The following is a 25,314-nucleotide window of genomic DNA, read 5'->3' as shown; positions in this document are numbered from 1 at the left end:
ATTTTCTAATTGAAATTGAAATGCCAATAATCTGATCCAGCCACCTCCAATAAGACTTTCTAAAAATGTTTATTTATTTATTTATTTATTTATATATATTTTTTTTGCAGTTTTAATAAATCCTTCTCTAACTATAGGCGCTAAACGTGTTCATTTTTCAGTTACTTATGTACATTGTATTTTGTTTTAATAGTGTAATGAATGACTTTTAGAAACTGCATAACTACCGCTGCATTTCGACCGGAAATATTTTTTACATTATTATTATTATGTTTTTTGTTTTTTACTAGAGCTGTGAAATGATTAAATGTTTTAATCAGATTGATCACATCTTAGAATTTTGATTAATCACTTAATTAAAAAGGCTTTTTTTTATTTATTTAAAGAGCACCTGTTGTATGTGTTAATTATTTCGACATTTAACTTTGAGTACATCTTCAAAAATCTTTATCCACTGCACATGTTCATCCTCCTCTTTTTCTAAGAGGTTAATTAATTACTTGCATAATTTAAAATGGGGGAAAAAAATCACCCCAATAGTTTGACATGAACAAATATTCTGAATGTCATAGGCAAACATTTATGAAATGCTTTACTTTAATGCATGTAGTCAAGTTTATTGCTCAAACACGACCTGTGCTACTTTTAACGAAACCATCCGCTGTCAGTTAAAGGATCATCTATGGTCGAAATTAATTACTATTACACGATTAATGCGATCATTTTTTGTGATTAATTTGACAGCACTGTTTTTTACTCAAATTCCTTGTCACATTTCTTCTTTCAAAGACATGTACAAGCCGGCGGTCTCCCACAGGGACCTGAACAGTCGCAATATTCTCGTTAAGGCCGATGGCACTTGCGTCATCATCGATTTCGGCCTGTCCATGAAGCTGACGGGGAACAGGCCGGCACGCCACGGGGAAGAGGAGAACGCTGCTATCAGTGAGGTGAAGTGAATTGAAGGGATGCAGCGAGGCATGGCAGTAAGTATTCAAAATGTCATTTTGTTTGCTCTCTGTAGGTGGGCACCATCCGTTACATGGCACCAGAAGTGCTGGAGGGAGCGGTGAATCTGAGGGATTGCGAGTCTGCATTGAAACAGGTGGACATGTATGCTCTGGGTCTGGTCTACTGGGAGACCTTCATGAGATGTACAGACCTCTTCCCTGGTAAAGACTTCACTCATATTCGCACACAGACGCTTATTATAGCATGAGCATGAAACTAGTTCCTACATTTCACCTCCTAGGCGAATCTGTACCAGAGTACCAGATGGCCTTCCAGGCGGAGGCCGGGAACCACCCGACGTTCGAGGACATGCAAGTGCTGGTGTCGAGGGAGAAACAGCGGCCCAAATTCCCAGAGGCCTGGAAAGAGAACAGCTTGGTGTGTGTGTGGGTGTGGGTGTGTGTGTGTGTGTGTGTGTGTGTGTGTGTGTGTGTGTGTGTGTGTGTGTGTGTGTGTAAAAGAAGGCAGAGTCAGAAGGGGAGCAACAGAAATGGCAAAATGTGTCGTAAAAAAAAAGAAACATCAGATGTCAGAGGGACACAGGTGTGATAGTTATAGCGAGAAAAGGATTTATGCAAGTCTGTCAATTTTCACTGTTTACTCACCTGATTGTGGTGTTTGGTTGTAAATAATAATAATGTATAGAAAATGTAATAATCTATTAAATTGTCTGCGATTGGCTGGCCACCAGTTCAGGGTTTACCCCGCCTACTGCCCAAAGCTGGCTGGGATAGACTCCAGCACCCCCGCTACCTTGTGAGGAGTAAGCGGTTAAGAAACTGGATGGATGGGTGGATTAAATTGTGTGTCAGCTCCAGATGTAAATATCTGGAAATACAGCTGAAATGTACTTTTGGAGCAGAGTGAATATTGAGCTTTTATAAACATGACCAAATCATAGCCGAACTTGTCTTTCACATGGGTAGGTTTTTGTTTTTTTTTGTTTTTTTTTTAACCAAATCACCTGTAAACCATTTGTTTTTAATGGTAAAGTTGTAGGATGAATTAGTTTTGGATCATAATCTGTGGCATATTTATTGCTTTAAATTATTAACGAGAAAACTGGGTAATTATAAAAAAAATTGAGGACATCAGCTACTCTGTTTTTCACAATTGGCAGCCCCTATTTAACACATTCACTGCCATAGATGATTTTAGACGTCAAAGATTATTTTTTTCCTGGCCTGGCAGTGAATGAGTTAAGCCTGAACCATAAAATATATGAATTCTGATTCTTTCTAAATAGAATACTTATTGGTCCTTTTAAACAAACTTTTTTTTTTTTTTTTTTTTTTTTTTTACAACTTCCACATGTGACTTTTGATTTGAGTAATATTTGGTCACAGTGCTTTAAATTCCTACATTTAAAAATGTCAAAAATATAATAATAAACAGACATATCAAACATATGAGTATTTCCAAAATTCAGAAAGAACGTTTCCCACTATTAATAAGTCTAGGTGTTTCTCCTTTCTCAATTGGGGCGATCTTGCAAGGTTGCTGGAAAAGCCATCATCTGGGTGATGCTGCCCTCTAATGGATTATCCGTGCATTGCATGTGTCAGATTATATACGTGAGAGTTTTAATGGAAACACAAATATACTCATGAAATAGAGGGTTCAAATGTCTTGTATTTACTATGATACGTTTGTTAATTTGCCAAATATTTGGTGGTCCTTCAAGCCATTGCTCCCCAGTTTGCGAATTTGCATCTTGTCTCTTACCTGGCAGGCGGTTCGCTCTCTAAAAGAGACGATGGAGGACTGTTGGGACCAGGATGCAGAAGCCCGCCTCACAGCCCAGTGTGCCGAGGAACGGCTGGCAGAGCTGCTCCTCATTTGGGACCGCTCCAAATCAGTCAGCCCCACGCTCAATCCCATGTCGACCACTCTGCACAACGAGAGGTAAAACTGTTCCGCGGGGATCGTCACCCATACACGCCTGCCAGCTCGTTATAACCCGAATGTTTTCATTCAGAAACCGCGTGACCCCCAAGTCTGGGCCGTATGCCGATCATTCCTCCACCTATATTGAAGAGCACGAGGGCGTGGCCAAAAACACGCAAGCGGATACTACGAGCTCCACGGGTGGTCGAGTCGGGGGCGGGCCCGGGGAGAGGAACAGGAACTCCATCAATCAAGAACGCCAGCAGCAAGCCAACGCCCGGCTGCCCAGCCCCGAGGGCAGCAGCACCAGCGGACCTTGTCTGGGTCTCCGAGGGAGCCCCTCGGCCTCCACCACAACCACCACCATCATTTCGGAGTCCGAGGGGCCGGCGGGATGCGCCACGGTTCCCGTCTGCCTGCATCTCACTCAGGAAGACCTGGAGACCACCAAGCTGGACCCCAAAGAGGTGGACAAGAACCTGAAAGAGAGCTCTGACGAGAACCTGATGGAACACTCGCAAAAGCAGTTCTGTTCGCCGGACCCGCTGAGTCCGGGGACTTCCAGCTTGCTGTACCCCCTCATCAAGATGGCGAGCGAAGCCTCAGGCGCACCCGAACCCGCCGCCCCCGTGCCCGCCGCCGTCTTCCCTCTGCCCAAGCAGCAGAACCTGCCCAAACGGCCGTCAAGCTTGTCCCTGCGGAGCAAGCCGGCCAAGAAGGAGTCGTCCTCCTCCTCGCTCAGGTTCAAGTTCGGACGATCGGGGAAGTCCAACCTGCGGCAGGTGGAGGGATCCAAGATCAACAGCGGCGCGGCGGCGGGCCCAAACGTGGACGCGGATGCTCATCGGGGAGCGGGCATCAACAATATCCCCGCCCTACGAGACGGGCACGTTAACGGCGGCGTAAATGGCACCGCAAATGGTCACGGCGGCGGGTTGGTCCCTTCCGCGGCCATAGGAGGCGACGCGGGTTTCGGCGGGTCCGGCGTCATCCCCAACGGAGCGTTGCGGTCCGACGACAGCCGCCTCAGCCTGGGCGTGATCACGGCCAGCCCGGACGAACACGAGCCGCTCCTGAGCCGCGAGCAGCCCGACCCTGGCGTGGCCGCGCTGCGCTCGGCCCGGCCCAACACCAACAACAACAACAGCAACACGGGCCACGGCCGGGGCGACGGCGAGAGCGGGGGCGAGAGCGAAGGAGGCGGAGACGAGGACGCGGGGACAGAAGGGGGAAGCGGGGCTCCCACGGGGCTCCCGGGGGAGAGCGCGGGGCCCGGCTCCGGCGCCTCGGACTTCCCGGTGGCGGTCACCATGCGAGACGAGTCCCTGCTCCGGCAGCCCAGAGTTCGCAGACCAGAGAGACCAAACTCCTTGGACCTGTCCTTCACCACACAGGACCTGGCTTCATTAGGTGAGACGCTGGCCGATCCATTACGGTGCATTTCTTGTAGGGATAGACCGATTATTGGCCAGGCCGATTATCGGTGCCGATATTTGGCATTTTGATGAATATCAATACAGTGATACCTCGGCTGACGAACGCTTTAGCTCACGAACCTTTCGCCTCACGAACATTAAATTCGCGAGAATTTAGTCTCTGCTGACGAACTACTTTTCGGCGGACGAACCAAACCACGCGGTCGAACAGCACCACGGTGGCGGCCACGAGAAGCTGACGCACGCTCACGGCGTCCCAGTTCGTCACCCCCTTTCTTTTAGTGCGGACGCGGTTTGTGTTTGATAGACATTTTGAGTGTACTTTTGCTATTATGGGACCGAAAAAGACCCCACCACAGGCTAGTGTTAAGCCTAATGCTTACCAGCGAGGGACGGCGATTCGGCGGCGCGTTTGCATTGTAGTCAATGGAGTTCGCGCCACAAAAAAAAAGCGAAAGTGCCATCACGTACCTCAAAAAAGGAGAAAATCGTGCCACGGCTGTTTAGTCCCAGGAAAGAGGTGAAAGTAGTTGGCGGTGCTCACTTTTTGTTGACTCGCTAAAGTGCTCCACTTCCTTGTTCACCAAGGGACACGCCTCCTCCGCTCCGGTGAGCACGAAAGTGCGAATGAGCCGCAACCGTTCCATAAACACTCTACGCGGTGAAACGCTCGCGAATGAAGTAAGTCTACCATTGCTACTATCCTTAAGAACTACCATCACAAAGTAAAATAAAACGACTCTATTATACAGTACAATTTATTTCTTTAATTACAATACAATAGCACATTTATTATACATAAAATAAAGTATATTTTTGTGTAGTTTTAAGGCTTATTTAGTAGAAAAATTATGTTTTATAGGGACCTGGGAACGGATTATTCTCATTTTAATGGTTTCTTATGGGAAATAAATGTTCGGAAGAAGAACTTTTCGGGTTACACACACTCTCTGGGAACCAATTAAGTTCGTGAGCCGAGGTATCACTGTACTTGCAAACTTAGTGAATTTGGGGTTTTCGTCAGGGTTCATAAAATGTTGCAAAAGGTGATAAGTTAACACAGTTCTTATTTGTCGCAAACAGTCTTCTTGTTGCAAAGAAATTTTGAACATGTTCAGCCAATTTTTTACTCTCTGCGAATATCTTTGGAAACCTTTTACAAACCCTGACGAAAACACAAAATCCGCTAAGTTTGCAAGCACTCGTCGCTGAGTGATCTTATGAGATCAATGTAAATCTGGGTTAACTTTTGTAATTTTTAATTTATGCGTTGTTTTTTTGTTTTGTTTTGCTGCCGAAGCTGGGCACTCCCTGTACTTTGTTTTTTTGTGAAAAATTTTAACAAAAATAAGTGAAAGTTTCAATTATGGTTTTGTTAAAAGTTTAAAACATAACAGTCTATTCTCTATATGGTTAAAAAAAAAAAAAAAAAAAACTTAAATTTGGTGAATGACATTTCGACATTTTTTTTTTTTTAACGCTAATATTTTCTGTTTTACTGCAATTAAATATTGCCGCCAAATATCAGTTATTGGCCTCCTTGACTACTAATAATTGGTATCAGCCCGGTAAAAGACATATTGGTCTATTGGTAATATTTTTGGCCACCAATATTTCTACAGCGGTACCTCATGTTACAAGATTTTCAAAATACTTGAGCGTAGATGCCACAAGATGGTAACAAAGTGCTTAGAACAGAATCATCAGTCCATGACACATAAACAACTATTCAGTAGTTCAATTATTCACCACAATAAATCACCTTCACATGAGGCTATTGATGAATGTTAATTACTGTTTGCAGGCGACAGTTTGGGGCACCCAGACAGCGCTTTGGGCACCGGCGATAAGATCAAGAAACGAGTCAAGACGCCGTATTCCCTGAAGAAATGGCGGCCGACCACGTGGGTCATCTCCACGGACGCCAGGGGGCTGGAGGTCAACAACAACAACAACGGGTCAACCCGGGGCCAAGGCCACAGCCGGCCCAAGTCCACTTCAGCCATCTACCTGCGGGGCGGAGACTTGGTCGGCGAGCGCGGCGACACACACGTGTGAGCGTATAGCTAGCTACCCTGGTGAAGACTGAACAAACCCACTGAGTTTTTTTGTTTGTTTTGTTTTTGGTGGGGGTAGCTCGGAATCAGCAAGAGGAAGCTACGGGGAATTGTGGTCTTAGAGTCCGATGTACAGTACACTAATTAAGTTCTCGCTGCTGTGTGTCTTTTCCACGGAAGAGGATTAGGGCCAGTGAAGAGGGAAAAAAAGGTTGGCAAGATTCAGACTTTATTCTCATAATTCTGATTTTAAAGTGAGAATTCTGACTTTAATCTCAGAATTCTCACTTCAAAGTCAGAATAATAGTACCACTAATGAAGTCAGAATTCTGACTTTATTCTCAAGTCTGAATTCTGAGAATAAAGTCAGAATTCTTACTTTATAGTCAGAATTAAAGTGCTTTATCGAGAATTCTGAATTTATTTGTGCTATTATTCTCACTTTAAAGTCAGAATTCTGACAGTCACTTTAAAATCAGATTAAAGTGAGAATTCTCACTTTAATCTCAGAATTCTAACTTTAAAGGCACTTTAAAGTCAGAATTCTGATTTGAAAGTGACTTTATTGTCGGAATTCTGATTTTAAAGTGATAATTCTGACTTTAATCTCAGAATTCTCACTTTAAAGTGAGAGAAAGTGAGAATGACGTGATAAATCTCACTTTATTCTCAAAACTGATTTTAAAGTGAAAATTTTGAATTTAATCTCAGAATTCTCACTTTCAAGTGAGAATAATAGTAGCACTAATGAAGTCAGAATTCTAACTTTATTCTCAAGTCTAAATTCTGAGAATAAAGTCAGAATTAAAGTGCTTTACAAATAAAGAGTTGAGAATTCTGAATTTATTTGTGCAACTATTATTCTCACTTTATAGAAAGAATTCTGAGATTAAAGCCCGAATTCTCACTTTAAAATCAGAATACTGACAAAGTCACTAAAGTTATTAAAGTTAGAATTCTGACTTTAAAGTCAGAAATTTTACTTTAATCTCACAATTCTGACTTTAAAGTGTGAATTCTCACTTTATTCTCAGAACTCAGAGAATAAAGTGAGAATCCTGCCAAACTTTTTTTTTTCCCTCTTCACCGGCTCAAATCCTCTTCCGTACTTTTCCGATGGTGTCATTTGCTAGAAACGCAATCTAAGCTATGCAGCGTTGTCCCACCCGCTCGTCCGTTTCCATCCGTTGTCTCTTCATTGTCCGCTTCCTCACAAGCATCCAAGTGTTTTCTCTCCACGTGCACTTTGAGCCGATGAGATCGGCGTTTGGTCCTGCCCCGCCCGTTGTGACAGCGACGCCGCACGGAATTCAATCACGCGCTCTTGTTTTTTCTCGTTCAAGCACAAGGCCCTGTTGAAAAGAAGAAACGGTCTTAAAAGACAGAACAACCAACTTTTTATTTGTATTTTTTATTTGATTTTTGTATGCAAGACCTGTCGTCGTGGACTATCCAATGTTTCGTACCATCACATAAGTTTCAATTGTGCAATAGGATGTAGCTTTTAGATGCGTTTCATGTTTTATTGTTTTGACGTTTTTGGTTTTAACCCTCAATCATATTTTGAATATGTCAATCTCCTTTGCACTTATGATTAGTCACAATCATCAACCTTGCCCACCGCCCCCTGATTGAAGTGGAAAAACAAATGACAATCCCTCATTTTCCGTCTCTGGGGCGCCTTAAGTGGGTAACGAACAATCAAACTCATCTGAGTGGTTGAGAATATTGGGTCTTTTCCCCCCACCTTCTTTCCACACAATCGCACCATGAATCTTTTGTTTGTTTTGTTTTTATCAAATCCAAGGCTCTTGTCCCAGTGTCGCCTGTCTTGATGTTTGACTTGATGTGACTGAATTACAATCTGGAGACTTAAAATAAATAAATAAATAAATAAAAGTCCCATTTGTGCTGGAAATGAGAAAAATAAAGAAAACAAGAGAGCAGCAAAGAATACCAAACCCCCTTCCAAAGCACGCTGAATATTATTTGTGCTTCTACTGGTCACATTGCTTAATGTTTGAATGGGTGGTTCCACAGTATGTTTTTGTTTGTGTGTTTCTCGAAGTAATTTTGTTTTTCTGGAGCCCAGCGCTGTACAGTCTATGTATGTTGTACTCATCCTGTATTCTCAGCGCCACTTCAGGATCGATTAAACAAGATCTTATGTATGTTTTTGTAATCTGTAATTTGTATGCAAGAAAAAAAAAACTATTATTGCATTTATTTGCATATTTTTTAATGGGATTCTGTGTTGCATTCAATGGACATGGATGACCTTTGATTCCATTGCTTCACGTTTGCTTGATACAATTTCCCTAAACCTTTTCAAGACACTATGGAAGAAAAAAATCTCAATAAATGTATGAAAACTTTTGTTTTGTCTGTTTAGATCATTGGGTGGAACGTAAAGTATCATATTTAGAAATATTTCATTACAGTGCAGGAGTGGTCAGCAAAAATGAAACATGACTGTGTGCTCTAGTGACCACATCTGAAAATGATGCTATAGAAAAACACCGCAGAAGTGAACAATTAATGGTGTTGAGTGATTGATTAAACATACGTGAGGGATAGGTGCCGAGTTCTGGCGTGAAAAGCAAAAATCCACATACAATAAAACTAAATGGTTTAGAATTGCCTATCTCGGTCTCCTGATCGTCACACAAGCAAATCTTAACCCCCGCAACGCTGTTTCGTAGAATTTTACGAATCTGTCCGCACGAGGGCGGCATTTTCCTCCAACCCAACCCCCACCCCGTTTAAAAAAAAAAAAAAAAAAAAAAAATGTTTACGTCTCTGCTCTCTGCTCCCGCGCCCTAGCAACTGCAGCATCAGCACGAGAGACGAGCGTCGGTGAGCTACGTCAGCGATCCATTGTCGGCATCAAAGTCACACAACCTCTGGTAAGACGAACCGGAAACACATTTTCTACCTTCAGAGTAAAATCTATCGACTTAAAGGAGGCTATAATAGCACACCAACTGGAATCAATTGTGTACATCTAATGAGCAGATGTTCATTAAGTCACATTTGGTATTATTTTTTACGGCACTTGTTTAGGATTAGTCTAGAATTGGACTATTTATAGGCACTGTGGTGACTTTAAAGATATTGGTGCCTGGTTAATGTCTATCCCTTGTGTGGCTCACCTGCGACCTATACCTTGTGGCTCACCACAGCACCAACCTTTTCGAAAACAGATTTTATAATGCCTTTTGTGGTTTCAAGAAAAACTGGTACAATTACTAATGTAATTTCATTCCTTCAGCTCATGCTAATTATGTTAGCTGCTATGGTAGAGAACAAACTTAGCTATATAAAAGAAAACTACATTATTATTATTGTTATTATTGTTATTATTGTTGTTGTTGTGATTGATTGATTGATTGATTGATTCTCACGTAGTCCCATAATTCGCATTGAAAGTTTTTGAGTATTTCCAAAAATTACCCAGCTTTACTTGTCAGATTTTTACAAGACATGTTCCAGAAATTTACTGGAAATTATTGAGTCACATTTAGTAATCCTCCTACAACACTTGTAGTTATTAATTAACCACAATAATACAAAAAGCTATCGTTGCGTTATTTTGAAAGCCCTTACCGGAAGTTGTACGTATTTCTTGTTACTTCACATTGGTCCTCCTCCCGTCGTGCCAAGCGAACTGAAGCTAGTCGAGCATCACCGCCCTCTATCTTCTTTCTATCCCTTCTGTCTTTTCTGTCCCTCTGTTACATCTCCGTCGTTTTGTTTGTTTGTTTTTTTTTTATCTTCCGCACGCCACCTGATACAAAGATCGCTTTTCCTCCGTGTCCCACAATTTCCCTTAGAGCGCAGAGCGTTTTTTCTTTCTTTTTTTTTTTTCTTTTTTTTTTTTTTCGTTTTTGCTAGCCACCCGTAACGCGACAGGAAGAAAAAAACCGTCCATCCAGCGTCGCCTATTTTGACACCATATGTCTCACCTATTTGACCCTCGTTCGCCTTCTACGCATGTGTTGATGTCGGCAAATGTCCTCCTCGTTTTGTTTCTACCTTCGGTAGCATTTTAGGAGGCAGCGAGCATCAGTCGGGTGGACGACGGGCTCCCATGCTGCTTTGCCCACCGCAGGGCAACAACTCACCTTTGCAGGTAAGTGGCACATATATCGATTCCATAAGCCCCTGTACTGTACTTCGTAGTACTATGTGTGTCGAATTGTTCGAGTACTGGTAGCATGCGAATGTTGACCAGTGCCCATTTTTGAATCGCTCGTAGCATGCGGTTGTATAAAGAAAATTAATAGTACAGCTCGGGCGCACTAGTAGAATTAGTTTCTTTCTACTCCGTGTAGGACAACCACCAGTAGCCATGTTACTGGTGAGGGAAAAATTGTTCACTAGTTGGCATTTGTGCACTACTATTTGTGCATATATATGCATATTAGAATCAGAATTTGTGTTTGGCCTTGTTCCCCAACAACAGTTGCACCGGTCAAAGACCCCGGCCAAATTTAGATCCAGAATGGCAACATGTGCTCTATAGCTTTCTGCTGTTTTAAAATGTTGATGTTACACGATGGTGTCAGCAAGCCATTATCGGGGTCAGCCGGGCAGAAGGGCCCCCACTTTGTCTCCCCACTACCTACTCCCCCCCCTTAAAATGTGTTAATGTCGGTAGGGATTAAGATCAATCTGGTCCCGCGACACACAAGCCGACTTCCTAAGCGGGCTCATCCTGTCTTTTTACCGTGTTAACAATTAATGACATGTTTACATTTCCAGGACGAGCTTCCTCCTCCTCCTCAGAAAACATCAGTGGCCTTAACCTAAATAATCCGCGCGCCCCTTCGGCCGCCCTCGGACCCTCCCTTATTCTCTTGTCCGTCCCCCACCCTCTCGCCCAGCTGTGGCCCTCGCAGGGCGCCACCGCTGGCACTCACCTGGAAGGTCCTTGGCCTCAGGACGACTGCCGGCACCCGCACCTGTCCTACATGAGGGACAAGGCCACACAGGTAACCACTATATACTTGAGTGCTGTATACACTTAAATGTTTGACTGTTTGTTTTTTTTATCATTTGTGTGGCAGACCCCCAGGGCCTGGGCAGATGAGAGGAGGCGAGGCTCTCACAAGCGTTCGGCCTCCTGCGGGAGCACCGACCAGCTCAAGGAGGTCACTAAACTTTCCTTGTATTAGATTAAATGGAGAAACTATTTGGTGTTTTCAACCTGGAGAAAATGATCCATGATTCATTCTTTCCATTTTCAATTGGCAATTGAATGTGAAGTGACTGATTATTTTGTTGTATAACCTAACAAAAAAATACAATAAATTAAAAATGTAAAAAAAAAAAAAACAGAACACATTTTTCATTTATTTTAGGCTCAGATCCAAAATACAAAATTGAAATACAGGCCACATTGAGTTTGATTTCAGGGATGCACAGATACTACTACTAGTATCTATATTATGCTGATACTGTATGGTTTTCTTATGCAACTCTGATACTATGATACCAAATCCACTTCACCAGCTTGACATACCTTCCAGATGGAGATGTGTTAGCCATGAGGAGATTATTAAAATGGCACCTCTCGAATCACCTTTAAAAAAAATAAATAAATAAAATGAATTATTTATCAAAAGGATACTTGACTCATTGAGCCATTTTCAGCAGTAAAAGTTCATATTTTGTCCAGAATTAATTATCTACATTATTTTTCCATGTACAGTTAATACCTTTAAAAACTAATTTTTCCACTTGCTGCCGACTGAAGATGACGTCACCTGTGCTGAGGAAGTAGGTAATGACCAATCATGGCTCTTTTTGCTAACGTCACATGACCAAATCCAGAAAACAGGAAAAATAATGTAGACAAATTCATTCTGGACAAAATATGAACTCTTTACTACTGAAAATGGCTCAATGAATCAAGTATCCCTTTAAATATTTGGGTAAATAAAAACAGCATTTTTCCATTCAACACAATCCATTTATTTTTAAACAAAATATAGAATATAAAATACAAAGTATAAAAAACATATCATGTTGAGTTTAAATTAAATAAATGTTAACATTATTTTTCTTGTTTTAATTGTGGGAATACTGGAGCATTCCCACATATGTTATTGTGATTTTTTTTATTCCCCACACTTTTTTTGCCGCCTAACAACTCCAACATAATACTTCCAATTTACATTGTTCAAATTGTCAACTAGCTTCAAAAATTCACACCTCTCGGGGTATATACCGTCTCATTCCACATTACTTACAGTATTTGCACAATATAGTATTTAATATCAACTTTTCTCCATTCATTTTCAATGGGACAGTCATTGAACTTTTTCTAAATATCACTTTCCACGCCCACTTCCATATATACAACTTTTCATCATTACCAGGTGTCTGATACTACTGGTAAAACGCATTGTCCAGTAACCAGGAAGTTATAATTTCATAATTTATCTCTCAATGTGCTTTCAGCATTCCCGCGCAATTTCTCCTGAAATTGCACTTAGTCTAGTTCTTAGTAAGTTACAGTGTCTCCTCACAGTTGAGCTATTTTTACAACCTAATTATGTCCTTGGGGCTAACTAGTACTAGCTGGCACTTTTTTAATTTATTTTTTTCGGACCATGTACATAAATTAGAGCAAAAAGGCATCTCGCCTTGCTGTCCTCCTCAGTTACATGCCAGGAGAAAAAAAAAAAAGTTAATTGGAGGCAATGACTCCTGTCAGAATCAATCTTAATGGTTTTTGAAACCTTAGGTTTAAAAAAAAAAACAAATAGGTCAACATCAATTTCATTGCCAAATGAAAATGGACCGAACGAATGACGCAGCGAGTGAAAGCTTGCACGTGTCAAACGTCTTCCAGATCGCCAAGCTGCGTCAGCAACTCCAGCGCAGCAAGCGGAGCAGCCGTCATCGCAGGGACAAAGAGCGCAAGTCGCCCTTCAATGGCAGCCATACCATCATGCAGTCACAGGTGAGCAATAATGTGCCACAACTGCTTCAGTCGGAGTTTTCTTTTCTTTTTTGTTTAAAGGGTCTTATGTATGTTCCACAGGCGCCCATGCCCAAGACCATTCTGATTCCCATCCCCATATCCAAGTCATCGGCTCCTCGTTTCCGCAACAGTGTGGAGGGTCTCAACCAGGAGATCGAACGCATCATCATCCGAGACACCCCCGAGAAGGATGAGACCATTGTTGTGGGTGACATCATTTTTTCCCCCCCTCTGCTTTCGACTCGGCAAAAAAAAACAAAAAAAAACTATTTGTGTTTTGGCCCGACAGCCCCAGGACGTTCCGGACGGGCACCGCGCGCCGCCGCCCGTCCCCCCGCAGCGCAGCAGCAGCACCCGCAGCATCGACACGCAGACCCCGTCGGGGGGCGGCCTGAGCGGGAGCCACAGCAACAGCAGCAGCCGCCCCGACTCCATCTCGCCGTCCTACCTCACCGTCCTCAACGACGCGGTCGGCGGCGCCAGCCCTTTTGAGGACAAAGGTGGGATTTGAGAGCTGGTTCTTACACCATTTCGTATCTGGGCTTGATGTCATACCCGCCATTTTGTATCTAGGCTTGGGACAAATTAAGGAGTATAAAGTACAGATATCGAATTTGAAATGTAGGAAGTAACAGTAAAAAGTTGTCAGAAAACTAAATACGCAAATCAAAGTGCAGATACCTGAAAAATCTACTTACATATTTGTACTTGATTAGTTGCCATGACTGCCTTTTAAGCTTGAACCTTCTTCACTGTGTATGTCCTCAGAGTTGGGCCCTTGTTCCCCGCTACCAAAATACGCCGCCTCTCCTCGGCCCAACAACAGCTACACGTTCAAGAGAGAACCTCCAGAGGGATGCGAGAAAGTTAAAGTGTCTGAGGAGTCCCTGTATGTATAAAAGCTGTTTTTAAGGGTTTTGTTTTGTTTTGTTTTGTTTTGTTTTACTCAGCCCCACACATGACATGAGAAAAACAAATATGGGTCAATTATGGTTACAATATACAGCAAATAAAGTGTGCACACAATTTGTGGCTACGAAATACGAATTCATAGCCATGGAGTAGCTATAATGGACGCACAATATATCAATTCTTTCATTCCTGTCATTAACGGTTGGGTAAGCTAATCGAGCACACATTCTATGCGAAATGGTAAGGCCGTGATTTAGAAAAATCTCATAGCACCTCACTAAACAGCGAGAGAAAAAAAAAGTTTCGCACCATTTACTGTAGACAACCAATTTGGGTTTAGCTAGCATAATGCTAACACATAATGGAAAAGGTGTAGCTGCGCTAACGACTAGCATTGATAGCGGTGGTCTTAAGCCATGGCTATTTGAACACAAAGGCAGTATGACTGATTTGATTACTTTGTATCAGGGACAGTACATATTAATAAACATTTCTGTAAATATGCCAGAATTAGCCAAAAGGCTATTTTCATCTGCAGTCCCAAGGCAGATCGTAAATGTTATCCTAGTAAAAAACAAACAAAACAAAAAAAAACTAAAATGCCCAACAAAAACATCACATTCACGAAAATACTATTAAGTTAAAGTTACATTTTCATAACAAAAGCAATGCATTTACTAAAATGTACATTAAAACCAAAAAGTGACAAACAAATACAGGAAACATTAGTGCTGACATTTCTGATTATCAATTAACTATTTTTTTAGTTCAAGCTTAAATGACAATACTCACAGGTTTGTATTCTTTATCATCTGCCAAAAATGACCAAAGTTATCAGGCCCGACCAAGTAATCATTTGTACGATTTAATCAGCTGATATTTTTTTTAATCAGCAAAAATCGACTGATTTTTTTTCACATCAACACAGTACAACATAAGATAAAGATATTAAAGATATCGACATTCAAATCTGCCAATTTTTCTCTCTGTTGTGAATTTAAACATACTAAAGGGCACATTTTTGTAAAACAGTCAAATGTTCTGCCTGTAATCTTTATTGTTATTAAGCAGAGATGGGGAAACGTACTGACATTCTCTACTTGAGTAAAAGTACAATTACTTGTGTAAAAAAAAATAATAATAATTTGATAAAAGTCTTCTTATCAGTATGAGAAGGCGGCCATTTTGTCACTTGCTGTCAAGTGAAAATGACATCACAGTTGCTCAATCACAGCTCAACTATTTTCTGAAGCTGAGCTGTGATTGGTTCTTATCTGAGATCTGAGCAACTGTGATGTCTTTCACTTGGCAGCAAGTGACAAAATGGCCGCCTTTTGATATTGACAAGAACTGCTGGATTTTGCTGCTTAATAACGCAATATTAACCAAAGTACAGTATTTAGACTAGTGGCACTGCATAGAACATTTTGTCAATCATTTTTTGGGGGGTTGACTTCCCCTTTAATGAGCAAAGTGTACCTGTATATGTTGTTTCCAGGCCCAAAACCCAACAGGACGTCCCCCCGTTCCTGTGTCCCGACCGCAACAAGGTCAACTTCATCCCCAACAGTGGCTCCGCCTTCTGCCTCGTCAGCATCCTCAAGCCCCTGCTCCCGTCCCCGGACCTTAATTTTCGCTCCGGGGTGGGCCTGCGCAGTCTGTCCCCGTCGCTGGTGCCTCTGTCCACCCAGCCCTGCCTCCTGGAGGAGCCCGAGAGCTTCTGACGAGCACCTTCAAGCGTCGGAATTAGGGGGAGGGGGGGGGGAAAGGCCTTCAGCATGCTTGCTCTCTGATGTCTTTGTTCAAATGACGCTTCCCACTGCCTCACCTCGTCTCCCTCCGCCTCTTGTACAGCCAATCTCATTGCTGTCTTATTGTTTTGAAAGGAAAAGGGCATAATTTTTTTCACCGTATGATACCATGACGCCTTTCCACAGACATATCTTCTTTTGTATCTCTAGTTCTTTCTATATAACATGCCTTCCACTACAAAAGGTCATGGTGCTGCCAGATTGTAGCAAAACTTGAAGGGGTATAAAAAAAAAATAAAAAAAATATGTGCCTGATATTTTCGAGGACAGTGCTCCATTTTCCAAATCTGATGTAGCGCCTCCACCTTTTGCATTACAAGGGGGCGGTGCCAACCAAATTCATACATTTGTACTTAATGGCCAAAGCTGACTCAAAGCTGTGCAAACCCTCTCCTTATTCCTCTTTTTTGGCTTGATATTGGATTAAAAAAAATCAAAAAAAATCGACACACCTTAAGAAATGTGACCAAGATGTCCATCAATGTATCTATAACCTGTACAGCTCAACTGATGTATTTATTTTTCCCCTAAGGGAGGGAGTAAAAATAAACTGAGATAATGTGGTATGTAATTAAATTGTAGATTAATTCATTATCACCAAAAGCCACATTTTAAAAGGGGTGTGTAGACTTTTGATATCCACTGTACATCCCCCCCGCCTACCTCCAGCCCCTCAACACGAGTCAATTTCTCTCTTTTGGGCTGCTTGTGGCATCCGAGTCCAAAGAGCCACCCACACCGCATTGGCGTCCTGTAGTGCAGATGGCAGTGGTTACCATGGCAATGAACAAACTTATTGAACTGATATTGATATGATGAATCTTGGGACAGTTGACCATCATCAGTAAATGACTGCAGCATCTGGGGAAAAAAACAAACAAAAAAAACTGCAGAACACACTAAGAACCCAATTTATGATGATCTTATGACACTATGATATTCCGAGAGCACCTCAGCCCTTCATGTGCCATAGGAATGTACTGGGATGTAAATATATGCCGTATTGTATGAGCTGATAGACATGTATCTTGAGTGAACAATTGTAACCCCCCACTCACACAGATACAATTCAACCCCGCCCCTGTCATCTAATTGCGCCCTTCAGTACTGTGAATTACATGTCATCATTATTATTGTGAATAGTAATGTATTTATTTATCCGACTGGGGTCAAATTAAGAATAGACAATGTCATCATCCATCTCAGGTTGGAGTGAAGAGTGCACGCCAAGCAACAGCTGCAATGTGTGTTTAGCTTCATAGTCAATGCTCAAAGATGGGAACGTGTAGCACACGAGCAGTACACTGAAAGATGTTCAACAACCTGATTTTGATTTTTTTTTTTTTTTTTTTTTTTATCAAGAAAGAAATAAAATGTCTAATGTTCAAAACAATTTTTTTTTCTTTTTCTTTTTTTAGTTCACAACCCTGTCCCCTTTTAAGTGAAACATTACCATTACACTTCAATTATGAGGAGCTTGTGCCCATGACAATCGGGTCATATGCCACGGCACGGAAGAGGCGGGACTGTTTTTTGCACAACAGTTTGTTTCCGGTTCGGTTTGCGACGTGTGGGCTGCGTCAAAAATACTTTTGCTTCCGACTTTGTGCCCTTGAGTTGCACGTTCGCAACCCGGACCAGAAATAAACTGATATGCAAAATCACGTCCCGTCTTTTCCGTGGCATCTACCCCATTTGACCATTAACCCAAAGTGTGAATTCGAAAAAATAAATAAATCAATCAATCAACATACAGCATATTGCTCAGCAGTACGGACCGGTACGTGTAGAAAGAAAGATATATATATATATATATATATATATATATATAAAATACTAATACCAAGAACTGTTAGTTTAACAAAAAAAAATAGTTTTGGTCCGCCTCCATTTAAATAGGTGATCCGCCATCTTGTCAACCCTTTAAGACCGCTCGTTTGATTGGCCGAAATCAAAATCAATAATCACCTGTCGCCATGGACGTCTTAGTAACAATGCTTCCATGTTCCATGTTGCAGAGTGTATCTACACAGAACACATTGTGAAAGACCAAAATTGTCAACCATTTTCCACAGAAGCACAAACTTTTACTGCAGTTTATTGTTAACCTGATTCCATTTGTAAATCCCGAAGTTAAATAAAATACATGAAATGAAGCGTTTGTGATTAGATAAATATACATTCTTTAAGAGTAAACAGTAGACAGCAAGTGACTGAGTAAATTATACTAGCTTCAGTATAGAACATATTTAAAGCTCAAAATAAAGGTAGCAAAAAGTAGTGTCCTTATATCACACAGAAATCAAATTAAAATACAGTAATAATAACCAGAGGTGTCAAATCCAGGTCCAGAAAGTAAAAACTACAGTAGATCCCATTGGAGACCTCTTTTGCCACCAGCTAAATCGTAATCTTGCTAGTTGTTTTTCCTTATGTGTGAGAAAATGTTCAATATATATAAATATTCTTTTTACACAACACAGTTGGATCATGTTAGAATGTCAACATTCACAGTTGAGAAATAAAGTACTGTATTTTCATTCCATTCATTCACATCTGCATTTAAAAAAAAAGAAGAAAAAAAAGGTCCTAAACAGAAGTGGATTACAGCTGTACTGTGATGGCACACCCTTAAAGTAAATTATAGAAGAAAATAGTGTAATCCATACAGGAAAATATACATAAAGCCTAGCTACTATACATACAAAAACCTCTATTACTGGCGGTCTGGGTGTCAAGCTTAACACTGGTCTATTCTGGCTAAACATATTTTTCCATTTAGGTCAATCACTGATTCAGCGATTAGCAGTGAGGTTAATTAATAAAAAATTACAACCAACTGAGCACTGTCAAAACCATTTTAGGAGTCCACTTCCTGCTGGTCACTTTCTGGTCGATGTAGTGCCGGTTCGAAATTCTTCTGCTCTTGTTGGTTTGTTGCATAATGCCTAAGCTTGAAGTTATATATCATTTCTGTGTTCTTAAACACACTTGGTCAATAAAGATGATTCGAATATGCATTTTACAGTATTTTGAAACGCAGAGGCAAGGTTTGTGGCACACCGATTGGCTCTGGGAATGTGGCCACAAACACACATGTCCATTAAGTACACCACGAACAGAACAGTGCACACATTGTTTTATGTCATAAAGTTCAAATCCTTCTTTGGAATGTGTTGTTAATGTCATAAAGCCCAAACCGCATCCAGGATAAAAGCAGCACCCTGCAGGCACAAGATGAAGAATGACAAGTGAAAGTAAACACAAAATAGTCAGTGACATTATTTGCGGTTTGAAGGGACAAAATGGTTGCAAAAACAAGTTGGAAACTTTCCATGGGAATTCACAGAAATTAAAATCAGGAGTGTACAAACAATTGGAAACAACTGGAGCAATTAACTGATTCACTCCCAGCCCTGTTCACTGAAGCAACCCACTTCGCTCCCGGCTGTTTTACTGGATTTTGACAGAATATTGTGTTCTATTGCTATAAAAACATGGAAACTACCAAAAGAAAGATTAGAGTCTTTTCTTTCATCAGGAAAAAAAGTATATTTCTATCTGTTTCCGTTTTGCAGCAATTAGCATTAGAATATAGCTAAGTTTCATCATTATTCACAAATCTGTTTAAAACTGTGGGGAAAATAGCTTGTTGCAACATAGACCTGGTTGAGCTCTTATACTCTGCTGCCACCTGCTGGCCGTTTTCGTAATAATTGCTTTAAGCTTTCTCTTCAGTTCAGAGGCTGCATCAAAGCCTTCTGTAAGCTGTAGCATAAAAAATAAAATACATATAAATGTCTTTGGGACTCTGGTAATAATTAAAATAGAACATATTTATACGTTTTTGGGAGCAAATGAGTTAAGGGCAATTTAGGTACATATGGGCAAGGAGAGCGACCGGTTTTGCATGGATGTTGACTTATGAAAGAACCAAATGTTTGAATATATATTTTCCATTAAATTACCCTAAATTCCCGCAAGTCTGTAATTTATGTACTGTAAATTTTACCAGAGGTTTTCTCGAAATTTACCGGACATTTTCCACACCTTTGCCACTCTAGCGTGATGCTAACAGTCATTCCCTTAAAATGTGTGTGCGTATGTTGACGTTGTAGGTATCATCATACACAGTTTCAGGCATTCAGAAGCTCGTCTGCAGAGCGTCCAATAGCGTCAGGGTTGGAGAGAGGGTCCAGGTCCGCAAACAGATTGAACCAAGCAGACATGTCTCTGGAGCCACCTGCAGGAGCTACACCCACATTCACATTTCAATACCAACTCATGATTATTAGAATAATAATAATAATGATGACTTATTTAGTTTGCAGTTTACCATTGGCTATAGAAGCCGGAGCCGGTGTAGTTGATTGGTTCTGTGCAAGAGGCGGCTGAAGGGGAGGTGCTTGAAACATAGGTGGTGTCGACCAGCCTGATGGGCAAAAACATGGCGATGAGGAGGAGCCGTGTCAGCCTTTCGCTAGCGGGGGACATGGCTCACCTGTGGAACTCAGACTGTGATCTAGTAGCTGAGAAGGCAGGAAGCCAGTAGGGTTGGGCGGGGGGACGAGGTTGCCCACCGGCGGCGCCGGTGGCCCCGTTGCGGCAGCCCCAGCGACGGGAGCGTCGAAGAGCCCAAACGCATCCTGCCACTCCCTGCTGAAGTCATCAGTCGTCCCCGGGTTGGGGCTGAGCAAATCTTTGAGGAAAGCCATGTCGCCATCTTCATCCTCTGGTTTCGACCTGATGCCAGTGGCGACCGGCAAGGCACCTTTGGGAGGAACCATTCAAAGTCACAGCTACTACAGGAGACAAAATAATAATACTTGCATTTCACATGTATGTTATTGGACTTAATAATGCAATATTGATTTTTATTGGATTCCTCGAATTACAAATGGAAAAAATGAGTAGAATATTCAATTTAAAAAAATAAATAAATACTGAGCCAAAAAAATACTGAGCCAAAATTTGGGCAGCAGGTGTGCAACAAAGATGCAGCCGCTTGTCACAGTAGCCAAAATATACATCAGCCTAACCATAGTGAAAAGTGGATATTAGTGTGCTGTAATTCACTGGCCTCCATACCTGTGTCAGCCGCACTTCCCGATGCCTCATCATCATCCAAGCACACCAGACTAGGAAGAATTCAAACAAAGAGCGACTTGGAATAGTAATCAAGTATTTCATAACAGCCAGCACATGCAGTTATTAGCAGTTCGTAAAGTTAAAATTGCGCAATCAGATGAGAGATTTTTACTCTGTTATAATTCTAATGGTGTAATAATCATGGAAGGAAATTTGACTTTTCATTTGTGCACATGCAGCACAGTGAGATGTATCTGTTCAATATGTTGAGATGTGCTCATAATGGAATCATAGCACTCTATCACAACCAGAATTTCAGTTGATCACAGACGGCCACCTGTTTGTCAGCCAGCTAGACCTTATATTTTTCAAACTGTTAAAATTGAGGGAGGTGGGGGGGTACGTAGGCCTGCACACCTCCACACTACATCCATCCATCCATCACCTCTCATCTTGTTCAATCTGCATTTTAGTGAGCTGAATATTGTTAAATTCAAACCTCTCTAAGTTTCAATCAAGACAGAGCATTACTCCACATGAAGAAGCACTAAAGAGGATTTTTTATAGGAGTCATGAATTGGATCTCATTATGTCGTACTAGTGACCCAAATAAAGCTGTGATTGAGTGTAGTTGTTTTGATGAAAATAATTTGGGTTAGCCCACCTGTCAGTGTTTCCTTGTAGAACCTTCTCAGCTTGCTCTTCTTGTGCTGCGGTTATTTGCTCCAATGGGTCACGCAAGTCCTGCCACAGATTGGGAAAGTAATCAAGGCAGCGCTAAAAATCTGTCTCTTTGGTAGAGCATTATCTATCTACCCACCTTGAGTGTGGTGAATTGGTATGGCACATGTCCCTGGAAGGCGTCATGGATGCCAGACAAGGCTTGGGCCGTCTTTTCCCAGAACTGAAGCAGGGTGGTCTGCAAAGATCAGGGAACAGCATAGACTTGTGGCTGTCATCATGAGACTAGCACTGTTGTTGATACTGCTGTTGTTGTGCTAATTGTTCTCTTGTCCCTCCACTGACTTTTTATTCTCTCTATCCTGCTTTATCTTTCAGTCAACCTTTTGTCCCTCTACTTTGTCTCCGTTTTTGATTCTTTACACTATTTAATTATCAGCATGTTTTTAAAAATGTACAATATTATATGGTAGCCTACTATTTCCCTTATTATATAGCACATTAGAATCCTTTATTGTTTGTTTTTTGCATGGTCACGGAAAGAATCATACTTGACTAAAAAATAGAATAGTTGGGCTGACCTGATAGTTGCAAAGTGAGTGTGACAGCATGTTGCAGCGGCTGGCACCCAGCATGTCCACCTTTTGGCACACATCATTCTTTAGCTTCTCAAACTGGCTCTTTGTTGCCCTCACCTGGCCTTGAACCTGCCAAGAAATCAAATCGATCAGCCCAACCACCGTACACAAACAAAGGAGCAAAACAGAAGGTCAAGCGTTACCTTACGGAACTTTTCCAGCTGTTTGTAAGTGTCTGGGTCGAGTTCTTGAGAGACGTCTTTCATCCAGAGCAAAGCCCCTCTGTACTCTGTGCGAGCCTTCTCCATGCGGCTGACGGTGAGGAGTGTGTCTGCGATGGCACGTCGTCTGAAAGTCTCGACTTCCTGGTGCAAACGTTTCAACGGTGCACAGAGTGCCATCCTGTGAATAGAAACACAAAGCTCATTTAAATGTAGACTGTGGTGTGCCCTCATCTATGCAGCTTCGTCCCTCTAACCTCTTCTTGGCAGAGGTGCAAAGGGCCTTGCTGGTGGCGTCCATCATGTTGCCAGCCTTGGTGCGGTCGTGTTCAGCTTGGAAGTGGAGAAACAGGCCGAGTTCGTTCTCCTCCTGGGACAAGCCTGCAGAGAAGAAACAGTTTGGCAGCCTTTATGATTGTTTGTTTGGATGGAACTGAAAGTTTGCTGACTCACGTGTGATCCTATGCTGGTACTTCTCGATCAGCTTGAGCAATTCGGTGCAGGTAGACTGGACAGAGCGGAAGAACTGCAGGAATGAAACAAGAAAGATGGCTGACGATGAACATCTAATACCAACAGCAAATATTATCAATAATTTAAATTGATGTCAGCTTAACTGTTCAATAAAAGGCCCAATGAACTGTTTCGTGTTTAAAAAAAAAATAAAAAATAGTGCAAAAGTAGTACAAATATTCTTTCTTTGTCTCTCCATGGATGATTCGTGCTACTTTTGTACCTCAAGCTTTGCATCCAGGTCGGCGTCGGAGGCCACCACATACTCGTCCTCTTTCTTGCCTGTGGCCTTGATGAGCACCTGCTTGGTCTTCCAGAACTTCTTCTGCATGCGTGCCACCATTGAGCTGTCTTCACCGAGCAGTTCCCCGACAAACCTGCAGCGAGAAAAAGTGTCATGTTGTGATACACTGTTGATGACAATGTATTCCAAGTTGACTGTAGATGCATACATACCCATCCATGATTGGATATCAGCCTTTTCCACTCTGTAAGTATAGGAGGCATTACAGTTAGTTAATGGGTCAGTCCACTAATGGTTTTTAACTAGAATCAAGAACAAAATATGTAGCTATTCATTTCTCTGTCCAATCAGAAGCTACAGCTTCTTCCAACCAATCAACCACGGGGCTGACTTGATGACAGAAAACCTCAATCGCACATTCTCACCTTCCTAGGAATTTAACAAACGCTCTAAAACACATTAACTGCAGCATTGCTCGTGAAATAAAACCACCACCGTCTCAATACAACTCGTTATCTTCATCTTTCTTCAAGCTGACGTGTACTGTACAAACCAACCTATGTTCACAGAGCTGAACAGTTGTTTTGTTTCCACTACAGTATAAGTGAGCTACTATGTAGCACCTGCTACTCGAGCAATGACAACAGCTGGCTGTCAAAGCAGGTGCTCACTTTCCAGACAACGCAGTCGGGACTCGGAACAATGTAATCCTCCCGACGTCTGTTTTTAGAGCACAATAATTATGAACAACCCTGACGGTCAATAACGGAAATAAACTAATTAAGTTGTCGACGATTGCACGAAAAGAAAAAGATTGTGTACTACCACGGCTGGCTAGTTAGCTGCTATGCTAGTACGTGTAACGTTGAAAACTTTTAACAACTTACGATGAACGCAGGATAAAAGTCTCCGTCCTTATTTGTGAATCATCAGTTTAGCGACACGATATGAAACGTTGCCCGGCTGATGTTCAATTTGTCCTTTCGTGGTACCATATGATAGCTCGCCTATGGTCCTCTCGCGATATCCATCGTGTGACTCAGAGAAACAGGACATGCAAATTAGCCGTGACGTACACAAATCTATGGAACAGCACCACCAAACCACAAAAAGTAGTTACTCGTCAGTTTTGCACCCTCTGCCATCATTATTCCGGCTGTCATTGGCATAGAATGACGATTATGTGTCCTGAATAAATCACACCAATCAATCAAAGCATCACAATATCTTGCAGCAAAGGGGCCGGGAACAGTCTCATAAAATTAATAGAGATGTGAGGTGGCACACAACAGATCATCACACCCAAACTTACCTTTTCTCCAATATGAGCCAGACAATCACCAAAAAGATCCTCCAGTGTTCGTGTTGTTCAGTGTGTGAAAAAGAGAAGAGCAACAAAGGTTGTAGCAGTGAATCCCTGCGCTAAGAATAACCTAATAGTTTAGACTTTTTTTCACAATCGATTTTATTTCATTTTGAATTCTTTTTTCTTTTTCTTTTAAATAATTCAGTGAGTTTTAATTAGATTTTAGAGCAGGTTTGTTACATTTGATGTATTTTTTTCCAAAAACACTTGATTTTAGTTTTTGTTTTTGACGTCTGGCCTGGTCCAAACAGTTATTAGGTTTAGATCGATGGCATCACTTTTTCATACTGGGCCATGTACGTTTGGGTTTTTATCGCCCTTAACATTTTAAAAAATAAAATAAAAATAAAACAAAATTTTTGTGCTAACTTGCGTTGCCTTTGAATAATATTTAAATTCGTTTGATGATGGGAAGCATTGAAGTGTGCCAAACATGCAAAAATAAAAATAAAAATAATTTAAAAAAAAAGGGCTGGACATCAAGGTTTTGTTTTGTTTTGTTTTTTTGCATCTTTGGC

The 25,314-nt window shown here is 41.6% G+C and overlaps 3 protein-coding genes across 6 annotated transcripts in view; 2 read left to right on the top strand and 1 right to left on the bottom strand.

Moving 5' to 3' along the window:
• Nucleotides 1-8,767, top strand: part of LOC144014483 (bone morphogenetic protein receptor type-2-like) — a 39,163-nt gene extending 30,396 nt beyond the window's left edge. The window contains exons 8-13 of the mRNA XM_077514419.1: nt 790-950; nt 1,025-1,172; nt 1,253-1,389; nt 2,744-2,916; nt 2,990-4,308; nt 6,139-8,767. Of these exons, the coding sequence (XP_077370545.1) occupies nt 790-950; nt 1,025-1,172; nt 1,253-1,389; nt 2,744-2,916; nt 2,990-4,308; nt 6,139-6,392 (2,192 nt within the window). The 3' untranslated portion in view covers nt 6,393-8,767. The remainder of the gene's footprint in view (nt 1-789; nt 951-1,024; nt 1,173-1,252; nt 1,390-2,743; nt 2,917-2,989; nt 4,309-6,138) is intronic.
• Nucleotides 8,768-10,030: 1,263 nt separating this feature from the next.
• On the top strand, nt 10,031-16,675 carry fam117ba (family with sequence similarity 117 member Ba). Of its 2 annotated transcripts, XM_077514417.1 has the most exons (8): nt 10,031-10,523; nt 11,156-11,385; nt 11,461-11,544; nt 13,251-13,361; nt 13,443-13,586; nt 13,672-13,882; nt 14,151-14,271; nt 15,793-16,675. In XM_077514417.1, the coding sequence occupies exons 2-8, from the start codon at nt 11,365-11,367 to the stop codon at nt 16,016-16,018; spliced, it is 918 nt and encodes a 305-aa protein (XP_077370543.1). In that variant the 5' UTR covers nt 10,031-10,523; nt 11,156-11,364; the 3' UTR covers nt 16,019-16,675. The 2 variants fall into 2 exon arrangements, with proteins under 2 accessions (XP_077370543.1, XP_077370542.1); XM_077514416.1 differs by having other exon boundaries at nt 13,251-13,586.
• Nucleotides 16,676-18,187: 1,512 nt separating this feature from the next.
• On the bottom strand, nt 18,188-24,500 carry ical1 (islet cell autoantigen 1-like). 3 transcript variants are annotated; one of them, XM_077514411.1, is made up of 14 exons: nt 24,318-24,500; nt 23,643-23,674; nt 23,410-23,563; nt 23,127-23,199; nt 22,931-23,054; nt 22,656-22,854; nt 22,456-22,581; nt 22,014-22,112; nt 21,858-21,937; nt 21,194-21,243; nt 20,607-20,876; nt 20,442-20,537; nt 20,236-20,357; nt 18,188-19,329 (listed from the first exon to the last, which is right to left on the bottom strand). In XM_077514411.1, exons 2-13 carry the CDS (start codon nt 23,648-23,650, stop codon nt 20,242-20,244), a joined length of 1,395 nt encoding a protein of 464 aa, XP_077370537.1. In that variant the 5' UTR covers nt 23,651-23,674; nt 24,318-24,500; the 3' UTR covers nt 18,188-19,329; nt 20,236-20,241. The 3 variants fall into 3 exon arrangements, with proteins under 3 accessions (XP_077370537.1, XP_077370540.1, XP_077370539.1); XM_077514414.1 differs by lacking the exon at nt 24,318-24,500 and adding an exon at nt 24,054-24,284; XM_077514413.1 differs by lacking the exon at nt 24,318-24,500 and adding an exon at nt 23,988-24,283.
• Nucleotides 24,501-25,314: the final 814 nt, after the last annotated feature.

Source organism: Festucalex cinctus, chromosome 2 (genome assembly GCF_051991245.1).
Source record: "Festucalex cinctus isolate MCC-2025b chromosome 2, RoL_Fcin_1.0, whole genome shotgun sequence".
In the NCBI taxonomy this organism is placed as follows: domain Eukaryota; kingdom Metazoa; phylum Chordata; class Actinopteri; order Syngnathiformes; family Syngnathidae; genus Festucalex; species Festucalex cinctus.
Note: the sequence above shows the minus strand (reverse complement) of the source record. Positions and strands in the feature narration are given on the sequence as shown.

Coding starts and splice junctions, on each gene's coding strand:
- fam117ba (XM_077514416.1), top strand. CDS start 11,365: ATGAGGGACAAGGCCACACAG. Junction 13,587..13,671: donor AGAAGGATGAGACCATTGTT/GTGGGTGACATC, acceptor TTGGCCCGACAG/CCCCAGGACGTTCCGGACGG. Junction 13,883..14,150: donor CAGCCCTTTTGAGGACAAAG/GTGGGATTTGAG, acceptor GTATGTCCTCAG/AGTTGGGCCCTTGTTCCCCG.
- ical1 (XM_077514411.1), bottom strand. Junction 23,200..23,409: donor ACCTGGATGCAAAGCTTGAG/GTACAAAAGTAG, acceptor TCATTCCTGCAG/TTCTTCCGCTCTGTCCAGTC. Junction 23,055..23,126: donor GTACCAGCATAGGATCACAC/GTGAGTCAGCAA, acceptor TCTTCTCTGCAG/GCTTGTCCCAGGAGGAGAAC.